This window comes from Otolemur garnettii, unplaced genomic scaffold, assembly GCF_000181295.1.
Source record: "Otolemur garnettii isolate 467f Iridium unplaced genomic scaffold, OtoGar3 scaffold00047, whole genome shotgun sequence".
In the NCBI taxonomy this organism is placed as follows: Eukaryota; Metazoa; Chordata; class Mammalia; order Primates; family Galagidae; genus Otolemur; species Otolemur garnettii.
The window spans coordinates 10,134,801-10,146,814 of NW_003852442.1; the positions used below are offsets into that span (position 1 = coordinate 10,134,801).

Here is a 12,014-nt window from a genome sequence, read left to right on the forward strand (position 1 = left end):
AAATACTTCCATCAAACTGGTCAACACAGCCTTCATGTCATTTTCTCAGTTATTGTTTTAAAACGTTCACATTCTACTCTTAGAAAGATTCACTTGTACCCCTATAAGACATTCTTAGCTCTTAGTTACCCAGAGAACAGCAACTGGGCCCAGCAAGGACTAGGTTTGTATACCGATGTTCCAATCTATTTATTTACTAGCTCTGTGAATTTGAGATTTACCCAATTCCTCTAAGCCTTAATGTCTTCTCCTCTTAGAAATAATAGGAACTCCTCCATCAGAAAGAGGTGTTAAGAATTAAATGTGATCAAGGCCCTGGTTCCAGGAACAAAGCTGGTACTCCATAAATACTGGTTCTCTCTCTCCGTCCCCTGGAGGTGATTCCCAAGCTGTCAAGCTTACAGAATGCTCAGCTACACCTAAAGACACCTTTTCTCTCCCTCTTTCTGGTTTTTAATATCGAGTGTGATAAGTGAGAAAAGCAGCCTTCCCCAGTCCTCCCCTTATTGCTGTCACCGGAACTGGGTTCACATTTCTCCTCAACTTTGCAGGCTGAATTGTGTCTCCTCCCAGGACATATGACCATGTTCCCAACATTATACTGGCATTAGAGATAAATTATTTAGCAATATGAGTGTTGGGTGGGAGTTTAAGATCACTGTATTCCTTGCCTCAACTCTATTTTCTAAATGACTTCCTGCAAACCGTAAGCTCAGTATTGTCAAATAACTCTTTTTTAATAGCTTGTGCATTCAGGGTCCTTTGGTCACACAGAATAAAGAAGTCAACGAAATGGGCCCAGCATGTTCTGTTTCCAAGGAAGAAAGCATTAGATGCTTGTTTTTTATTGCCAAGTAGAAAGCTGTGTGCAAGGTACCTGGCAGCAGTCCTTCCATACTGCCGGGTGGAGCAAGGTCCGCAGAAGAGAGGAACACGTTTCTTTTTAATTTGATGCTTTGTTATGCATCTGAAAAGCTTATTAATTATTATACTCTTAGAAACAAAAAATTCCACTTGTAGGAGTAAATTCCAAAATCAATCACAGATGTAAACAAAGACACTGCTACCAAAATCTTCACTAAAATGCTGAAGTGATCACCAGATATAAAGTGGGTAAATCTGATATAAACTAATGAAGCATTGGGTCAACAAAACTGGGAATCAAACATGACATTTGTTGGGTACTTGCCAAACTCTTTACATGCATCATGTAATTTAATATTCAGAACTACCATATGATCATTATGATTATTATTACAATAATCATCCCCATTTAATAGATAAAACTGAGGCTCAGAAAGGTTAAATAACTTTCCCCAGATTATACAGCTAAAAGATGGAGCCTGTACTTCACACAGGATTTTTTGTAGTTTGGAGCCTCTAGTGCTAGCCACTTTGCCACACTGCCTCCTAGAATGCCCTTGTTTCAAGAAAATAGCAAGCAGCAATTAAAATAGTGTTTTAAAATGATTTAACAGTATTTTCAAATGTCTGAAATATTTTAAAGTCATAAGGGTTACTAATATATAGCATGATCTCAATTTTGAAATAAAAAGAGTAAAAGAAAAAACATACTGGGAAAAAAGAACAGATTTGGAAACAGCAAAATATTGGAAGGATTGGAAGGATGAGGATTGATTTTTATATTCATTTTTGTGCTTATCTTTGTTTTCTAAATTTTATTAGTTCATGGTATTTTTTTTAAGGGAAAACAAGTCATTTTAAAAATTAAATGTTAATCAATTCTCAGCCTGAAGAACTAGAGATTTGTCCAGGGTTCCCTAACATGTAAGCACTGGCATGAACCCATGGATGTCTTCACCAGGAAAGTGCACAGGTGAAATGTGTGGGGTGTGTGACCGGGCGCAGTGTTGCAGGTAGAAGCAATGGGTTATATACACATATAGTGACACAAAGGGATCTTCAACACAGAGCCTAGAGAAAAAAGGGAGAAAAACTGCACACAAAGCACAATCACTCTCTCACATACGCTCTTTCCTCCCACTCAGCAATATACGTTTTGCAAGAACAGATTCACATAAAAGATACACATTAATGTACTAGAATGCTATCTTTGGAGGAGCTGTGGGGACGTAAAAGAATGAATAAAATGCCTCGTGTGGACCAAGGATGGTACATAACATGAAGAATTAACTTGGCCTTTGCTCCAGAAAACAGAAGAGAAGAAAGACTCCCGGGTGCTGCTCTCCTCCCCTGCTGCTGGGACTCTGAATCAGTAACAGCCAGTATGACACGAAGGGGAAGAAAGGGCACCAGAGGTCTTTCTCTTTGCCTGTGATGGAGAACCAGAGCCATGGCCGAGAGTCCGGAGAAGACATGTAACACTACCTTCAGGGCCTTGACTCCAACAAGGGCTTCCCTGTACCTGTCTACCTTCTGCCATCTTGTCTACCTTCCGCCATCTTGTCTTGGTTTCTTGCATTCAGAGGGAGTTCTGTTTTACAGATGAGGAGACCTCTCTTCAGAACACATACCAGCAGATCAGCCTTCTCTTTCAATAAAACCATGGACTTAAACTCATTTACAAATGGTCTGGTGGCCGCTAACACCATCTTGTGCCACCTTCAGGCATCAAGGACAGGGCCGCCTGGTGACTGCAGTCAGTGGGGAAGGTGTACGCCTCAGGTGCAGCAGGGCCATATCAGTAATGCCCCCTATTGTGAGGTGCTCAGGACCTGCACCCTGCTCTCTTGAAGCATCCACAAGAGTTGGTAATGGATGCTGAGAAGATTAAAAACTGAGAGCCGTGGCCTTCAGAGCTGGAAGGAAAACTCCCAGGTGCACACTTGGGATGGAATGAAGGGAGACTTCCATCTTCAAGTGAACCATATGATCCTGAACATGGAGCAACTCCGTGATGACTGTCATATACTGAGACTGGGGGCCCTTTGCCTCTCTACTAGCTCCACTTATGTCTTCAGATTCTTGTATGACCCTAGGGAAGGGAACGAGACTCTAAATATAACTGAGATTAAGTTTGTTATGACCCAGGTGGCAAGCTCAAAGCCCAACTAAAACTGATTTATCTAGAGAAAGGGGTTGTTCCCCATATTTAAATGTTGTATGGTAAATCTGCGCCCACTTTGGGGGCTCCATGGATAATTCTATGAGTTCTTGTACAAGGAAAATCTAGAATCCGAGCCAACTGCTACTGAGACAATGGCCATGACCTTGCTGGGGAAATAGGAGAGCAGAAATCCTTAAAGCCTGTGCCAGGTAAATGTGATAAGTGATGAGAATGAATGTGAAAGAATCTTGCAGAATGTTTTAAATTCCCTCAGGACAAGGTTGAGGAAGCAAGCAGGGAGGAATGCAGCCTCCATTTCTGAAGAGATTAATTTTTCTGCAAGTCCCAGAAAAACATCAAGAAAGAGAGAGAAGGAAAGGTGATTTTTTTAAAGGTCTCTATATCTGATTCCAAAGTTAAAAAAGAAAAAAGTTTTAAGTCTAGAACATCTTCCTAGGTGGAGGGACATCTTCATTGCTAAAGTCTGGAGCATAGGAAGGGCCCTATGTCCTCAAACCTGGACAGGTGTCCTAAAGTTTGTACCAATATGTTGACATGGGTGGAAGGAAAAGCCATCATTCCTAGAACAGAAATGATAAACTCCCAGGAAGGAAGAGGGACTCCAGGGCTTAAATTCCTCCATTGGAATAAGAGGTGCCCAAGTCTTGGCTCAACTAGACATGAGAGGATGAGAAACTGACAGCTAGAATAGGACCTAAAGGGGTCTATTCTCAAAGTGACCTCTGAGTAACTTTCAGCCCCTGGAGATGAATTCCTCAGGACAACCTTTAAGTTATGTCTAACTGCCAGCAGACCTGTGGGCACACTTTTGAGTCTCACTGAGAGTTTATAGGAAAGTTTAATCTCAAATCTGTGGGGTGCCAATAAGGGAAATTTATCTAGAAATACATATCAGTACATTTGGGATAGGTTCCCTCTGCGCCAAGCTTAGGAACAAGGTCAATCATTCTTTCTACTCTTTTTTGTTGTTTTAACTACAGAGGATGATGAGAGAATAGGAGAAAAGAAAAAGGTTGCTCCCCGTCACGAGCAAGAGAGTCAAACATAGAAAGAGTGATGCCAGGGACACCTGCCCAGGCCTTGCTGGGAGCTCAAGAGAGGACTCACCCTTATTAGCTAAAAATCTTGCTGCTGCTTTTCAAGGTGGCCAAACCACTGCCAGTAAGCAAGCTGTCAAAGAACATTCTGCTTTATCTGTCATTGATGTGTGGTCTGGGAGGTGGAAGAGGGGTCTATACCCATAGCAAGAGCACTACCACCTGCAGAGGGGCAGCTCTCCAGTGACAGGAGATAAATGTTTGGCCAAGTGCCAACGCCTCTGGCCATGCTTTTCAAGAAGATGGGCATTTCATGGCAGGTACTTCAAGGACAAGAATTTATGGCTAATAATATGGAAGTTGTGGCAAGCTTGGGAATATATCAAAGAATAAGAGAGAGGCCGGAGAGAGATCAGATGTAGCTGGCATTCATTTCCTCCCTTGCCCTGAGTTCCTGGCACTCAGGAGAGGAGACAGAGGTAAGGCAGGAGCATGTATTCAATAGACTCTTTGTTTAGATAAACCAGTTCAGTATGGAGAAATAAGACTTACATGAAAGTCTTGTTTCAACATCTATCCAAACTGAAAATGAAAGTATTCTTATTTATCTGAAGCCACTTTTCAAGTCTACAGTTTAAAAGAGGGCTACGATACTACCTGACAATATCAGGTTTCCAATCACGGCTGTGAAAATGCTATCCTATACTGTCCCCTTGTTACAAAAAAAAGTTCCCAGAAAAAATAATAGAAAGAACAAGTGAGATAGCAAAAGAAAGATGATGCAAGAAAAGAGGAAGAATAAGAGTTTCAAAAGACAATATTAAAAAGAGAGGGGTGCGAGTGTTGAGAGTGGCGATGTGGGGAAAAAAGAAAAGAAATGCCCATCCTCTGTGGCTAAAATTATATTTTCTGCAACATCTCTCATAACAGTTAGTTTCCATTTTTTTAGAGTTTATCTGCTGAAATTAACTTTTTTCTTGCTTTTGGACATGGGCATGGCATCGATCACATATTAGCCATATAGTTAAAGACATGGTTGAAATGAAAGCTGCCTTTCTCTCTCATAACATGTTCCCATTCTCCCCGAAGGTTGAGCCAGTAGTGTGGTGGTGACACACTCCTTCTATCTACTGCTCATTCATGTTCCATATTCCTGCCTCCTCTCCCACTTTATCTTCAAACGTGTTTGGGCCATTTTGATTGCTGGTAATCACACATGAGCTGGGGAATCGAGACAAAGGACTCAGTGCATGAGCCCCTTTCCTCTTGCCTTTTAAAACCATGGGTGTTCTTATGCCATGAGAGCGGATGAAGTTTTTAGGCAGGAAAGGTTTTTCTTCTCTCACTTTTTAAAGATGGCACAGTGGCGATCCAGTGATTAAAGCTCATTGTCTGGATGACAAAGCTTCTGGCCCACTGTGTCCTCTCGTCCTCATCGCTCCTTCTGATTCAATTAGGGACAGCACACTGGGGGGGTTTCTGTCTGGTTTTCATGGACCTAAGACTTTTATTTTTATCACATACTAACTTGGTTTTAAACAAAGCTTTGAAGCTTCCTAGGGCTAATCTTTAATGAAAATGGAGAGGCAAATAAAAAGGGCTGAAATAAATTCTAATGAAAGCAGCAAAAGTGTTAATTCAGGGAGGTTGGAAGGCAATAAAAATGAAAATGGAGTTTAAAAAGAGGCAAGGATGGATTCAGTAAAAAGAAGTATTTGAAATTTAACAGTGATAAGATTAGTCAAGTTAAAACAGTTTGGTTTTACATTTATTAATTTTCTCAACTTGCCAAAAGCAGTGTTTTAAAAAGCAGAATATTAAAGACAGCAATAAGAAATCATTATTAAATTATATGGCTTGTAGAGACAGAGCAATGCTACTAAAACCAAGAATATAAAGGCCATTATATCTAAGCCCTTCTTTTTCCCCATTCTTTATATTTTCTGGAAATATCTTTTCACTGAGAAAAAAAACTTCCACATTGACATCAATCCAAAAGAGACTATTTCTAGAAACTCTTTATGAAAGATGATCAGCTTGGTTACGGTTATCAAAAGAAATACAGATGTATAGATTCATTTTGAGAAAATAGTGAAGAATGATATATTTGTCTTTTAAAAGTGAGGAGTTCCAATACTGCTAAATTATGACCAGGTCAAGATTAACTGAGGATGGACAAATTCTCTTCCAGAATTTTTAAATCAGCAGCTCCAAAAGAGCTGGAAGCAAGTTATAAAAAATTTTAAGTTGGTTAAAAACTTACTATAAAAGTCATTGATTTTTTATAATAACTGAGTCTTACATGCCCCCTGAAATCATTGCACATAAGCGACTTTTGTTACAAACCTAAGCTTTTCTCTGTCCTCTTCATCCTGCGTAGCATATATCTTCCACTGGAAACGGGCAATGATGTTACTGCGGTTGTAAATGGTTACAGTTCGCTGATTGGCCAGAGTTATATAGGTTTTCTCGATGATCAAGGAATTCTTATCCAGTCTTATATTCATGTCTATGGCAGCTCCATAGAGAGATACAAACACTTTTTCACCTAGGAATTAACCAAGTGCAAACATATTTCAAGATTTATTCTAGAATGACATTCCGGGGCTATTTTTTCCCAAGTTGATGTTAGGCAATATAGGACAAGCATTAGGCAATTCATTCTTTCACCCTCACCCCCATCAGGCCAGAGATCAGACAAAATCAAAAAACTTAGGTATTATGCTTGGTGCAGTTATAGAAAATCAAACTATCTTGCTCGGACATTGCAAGAAATATATGAAATATGAATTGTTGTGATGGGTGTTCTAAGACTTTTTCCTTCTTTGCAAATAAGTATTCAAATCTATAGCATGACCAGGAATGCAACTGAGTTCTAGAATTACAACCATAGGCCTCATCTTTAGCTCATGCATGGGTTGGTGATTCTTAAAAATGCTGATATTCAGGTATGCCTGGGAAGAGATGCTCAGCATGAAAGGATTTAGATCCAATAAAAATAGGGACCAGGAAGGAAAATTTAATAACTTCAAACATAGAAAATCAACTATTTAAAAGGAACTATATCCTTAAACAACAGCAGTTAAAACAAAACCAAAACACATTAGCACACAAATACACATGCATCTGCCGTATCTAGGTAATGGTTACACCAAAAGAAAGCACAAATAGATAAAAATTATATTTAAAATTAAAAACTGTGAATAAATTATGAACACCTTTATTCAGTATAGAATTTAAACCCTTGACTTTACTCAAGAAGCACCAATTACCTTCATGCTAGTTGTAAAAGTGAGGCCCCTGGGCTTTCAAGAAGACACAGACCCACAAACTATATTCTATTTGATCTCTGCAATGGAACAGCAGGTGCATTATTCTGACATCAAAATCGAAAAAGGAAATACTTAAATACTGTGAATGTTTTGTTGATCTGTGATGCAAAAGTTTTAATCAGAACCCAGAGAGCATAATTGCTTGTACCTTATTTTGTAGCAAACATTTCTATTTTATTCATTATTGTATGAACAAAACTGCCACTCATTAAATTGACAACCCTTTAAATATTTTAAATGTTCTTTAGGCTCTATCACTTTAAATATAGAGAAGTTTCCCTAAAGTTTAAACAAAAATAAGTATCCAGGCATTTGACACTAAAAATTAAGATTTTTATTAAAAAATTTACTGTAGAGTCAAGATTTCAAATACTGTAAAAGCACATATGAAACTAAAATATCTTCCTCCTTTCACTAATCCCAGGCCCACTTTTTAAAAGAACTGTCATTATCTTCATATATATACTTCCCAAAAGAAAGGTATACACTCTTGTCAACTTTTAAACTTTTTGATGAATGAAATTTAACACTCTAATGAGTGAAAACTCATTACTTTAATTTGCATATTTTAAATTATGGATTATGTTGAGTGCCTTCCATATATTCACTGGTTTAAGCCAGAAAGAAAACCTTCCCCATGATAAGTTAATATTTAAAAATGAAGGTGAAATGGAAGTAGATTAGCCTTAGTATAGATTTAAATATCATGCTGGAATAGCCTATGTCTTTCAGAGAATTTCAACCTGGAATTTAGGGGTCATTGACAGACAGTCAATGGAAACAGTATTTCCTTTTTCTATTTTGATGTTTTTGCTTTAGATTTCAGCAGTTTAACCATAAAAGGCTTAAATTTTATTTTCTTTGTATTTGTATCCCCAGACTTGCTGAGCCTTGTGAATCTATGGATTAATGTCATACGTCACTTTTGAAAAATACTCAGCTAAATATTTTTACCACATTCTTTCTCTCCTCTACTTCTGAGATTCCAATAACACATATGTTGACCTTTTGACTGTGTCTCACAGAGATTTTTTTTTTCTTCTCTGCTCTTCCCCCTCCCCCCCCTTTTTTGTTTCTCTTCGTGCTTCAGTTTAAATATTTTCTTCAGGTCCACTAATCCTATCTTCTGCTATATCCTTTCTGCTGATAAATTTATACAATTAGTTCTTGATTTCCAACATTGTATTTTTCAGTGAAAACAATGTTATTAAAATCTGACAAAGATAAAAACAAAAAGGCCAGCTGCACTGCTGAATATCAGTGTAAAAATCCTGAATAAAAAATTAGCAATCATAATTCAGCACACTAAAAGTGATACTTCATAACCAAGTAGAATTTATTTCAGGAACACAATGATGACTCACTATTAGAAAATCTATTAATGTAGCAATAGATCTAAGGATAAAAATGATATGAGCTCTACTGATACTGGAAAAAGAACCTGAAAACATTCAAAACACATTTTTTAAAAAAGTCTATTTAATAGAAACTGGTAGAATTGAAACATAGTATAAAGTCTCAGTAACTAAAGTAGCATGGTACCAGTGCATAAAGAGACAGGTCAATGGAACAGAATAAAAAGTAAAAACAGACTCAAATACACATTGGAATTTATTATATTATAAAGGCATCTCAAATTACTGCTATGAAGGTTATCTTTGTAAGAAAAAAAAAGTCACTGGGACAACTTCATAGCCATAAGGAATAATGTACCTCATATCTCACACCAAAATAAACATCAAGTGAATCAAGTATTTACATGTTCAATATGAAACAATATGTAGAACAATACAATTTCTTCATAACTTTAGAGAGGGGAAAGGCTTCCAACTATGATTCAAAATCTAGGTTCCTCTAAAAAAAAAAATCAAGAAGCTTGATTACTTAAAAATGAGAAAGAAATTTTGCATGGCACAATACTCCATGAGCAAAGACAAAAGACTGGGAACATATTTACAACTCATATCTGAGACAAAGAAATTAAATACACGGTTGACTCTTAAACAACATGGGGGTTAAGAGTGCCAACTCCCTGTACAGTTGAAAATCCATGTAAAACTTGGCTTTTCCAAAACTTTACTAATAGCCCACTATGGATTAGAAGACTTGCTGTATGTTGTATGTTATATGTATTATATGCTGTATCCTTATAATAAAGTAATCTAGAGAAAAGAAAAATGTGATCAAGATAGTAATAAGGAAGAGAAAATATATTATTCATTAATTGGAAGTGGATTTTAATAAAAGTCATTATTCTCATCATCATGTTGAATAGGCAAGGAGGAAGTGGAGGGGTTGATTTTGCTGTCCTGGTTGTCAGAGGCAGAAAAGGTAGGAGGGGTGTAAGAAGAGACAGGAGAGACAGGTGCACCTGCTGTAGTAACTTTTATTTTAAAAAATCTACACCTTTGTGTATGCACAGAATTCAAGTTCATGTTGGTCAAGGATCATTTGTATAAATAAATAGCTGTTGGAAATCAATGACAATCGAATAGAAGAATTGTATAGGGTTGCAAAAAAAAAGCACTCTTATCTGCATAAAAAATGCTCAACTTCACTCATAATGAATGAAAATAAAAGTATACTTACATGTCACCTCCCCAATATCTGATTTGAGAACATACTTAAAGACTACAGATAAAAGGCATTCTGACATTGATGTGGAAACGCAAAATGGGACCGTTCTCACCTACTCCCAATCAGGCAATGTAGGTCAAATATTTACCAAAATTACAAAACTATTTACCCTCTTGTCCATTAAGAATTTATCCTATAGATGAGCCAGAATAAGATCAAGGATAGTTATTAATCCATTATTCCTCTCTGCCCACCCCCCTTTTGAGACAGAGTCACACTCTGTTACCCTGGGTACAGTGTGTGGCATCACAGCTCATAGCAACCTTAGACTCTTAGGCTTAAGTGATTTCCTTTTCTCAGCCTCCCCAGTAGCTGGGACTACAGGCACCCACCATAATGTCTGGCTATGTTTTTCAGAGATGGGGTCTTGCTCTGGCTCTGGCTGGTTTTGAACTCCTGAGCTCAAGCAATCCATCTGCCTTGGTCTCCCAGAGTCCTAGGATTTACAGGTGTGAGCCACTACCTAACAACAGAGTGAGAACAGCCAAAGTGTCTTATCCTTTTACCATAAGGACACTTGCACTGTTTATTGCAGCTCAATTTACAATCGCCAAAATGTAGAAACAGCCTAAATGCCCACCAACCCAGGAATGGACTGACAAGCTGTGGTATATGTATACCATGCAATACTATTCAGCCACTAAAAAAGACAGAGACTTTACATCTTTTATAATAACCTGGATGGAAGTAGAACATATTATTATCAAATCATCACAAGAATGGAGAAACAAGAATCTTATGTACTCAATTCTGATATGAGGACAATTAATGACCTAGTGCATGGTCAGGAATGAGGGATAGGGTGAGCAGAGAGAGGGAAAGGGGTAGGGGTAGGAGGATCATGGGGAGTGGTTCACCTTTTGGGGGCAGAACACTATTGTAAGAGGGTCTTTATCTAACACAGCAATCAATGTAACCTGGTTCTTCGTACTCTCAATGAATCCCCAACAATTAAAAAAAAATCTTCAAAAAAAAAGAGAAGGCTGGTAGAATAACCTGTGCTACCTCAGTGGCAGTGGCACATGTCTGCAGACAGGAGTACTCTGTGTGTGTGTAAAAAGCACACAGTGATAAGGAAAAGATCTCCCACAAACATGATTAAGTGGGAAAACTAGGTATAGAGTAATATATATAGTACATTATTGTGTATAAGAAGGAAAAATAAGAATATGCACCCATGTTTACATTTGTTAGCAGAAAACCATGGGAAGGATATATGAGAGCCTCATAAAATGGGAAGGAGACAGGGAGAATGGGGCAGCGTGGGAGCAAGCTTCTAAAATGTCGCTTTAATTTTTAGACATATGAGTACATTACCCATCTAAAACCTTACATGTAAAAAAGAACATCAGGCCTCCAATTACATGTGAATTTGCCAGATAGCACTAGCAATAAAACATGAAATGAAATAAGATACAGTCATTTCATGACCGCCAGATAACAAAAATCAAATAGTTTGACTATATTATATACATTTTTTTTTTGGTAATACATTTGCAAGAATGTGGAAAAACAAGAATTTTCATATCCCTTTGATAAAACTATAAATGAGTACAAACCACCTGACAGACCTATTTAGTATCCAGTAAAGCTCAGCATAAAATTGCCATTGTACTTGAAGGATTTATCCTAAAGGAAAATCTTGCACAGCCACGCAAGAAGACATTGCACAAAGATGCTCAATGTACCATTTTGTGATAGCAAAGAATGAGGAACAGCCTAGATATTCAGTTTTCACATAAGGGAATGTGGCAGACTGCTAAAATTCATCAGAAGAATGTGTATCCACATGGTTAAATCTTTAGAACAATGTTGAATGAATAAAGCTAGTTGGAGAATGCTATCTATGTTCAGTATGATACTATTATGTGAAATTTAATATCGCTGAATACTATATATTGTTTATGGAGAAGTAAATATGTAAGAATAGCATAAAATGCAGCTCCTCTGAGGTGTAAG

At 37.6% G+C, this 12,014-nt stretch overlaps 1 protein-coding gene across 2 annotated transcripts in view; it reads right to left on the reverse strand.

The window, feature by feature from the left end:
* The window catches only part of HYDIN (HYDIN, axonemal central pair apparatus protein), a 304,707-nt gene that overhangs the window by 253,007 nt on the left and 39,686 nt on the right, over nt 1–12,014 (reverse strand). For both annotated transcript variants that reach the window (XM_012806119.1, XM_003791377.2), the window contains exon 7: nt 6,433–6,634. In XM_012806119.1, coding sequence (XP_012661573.1) covers nt 6,433–6,634 — 202 coding nt within the window. The remainder of the gene's footprint in view (nt 1–6,432; nt 6,635–12,014) is intronic.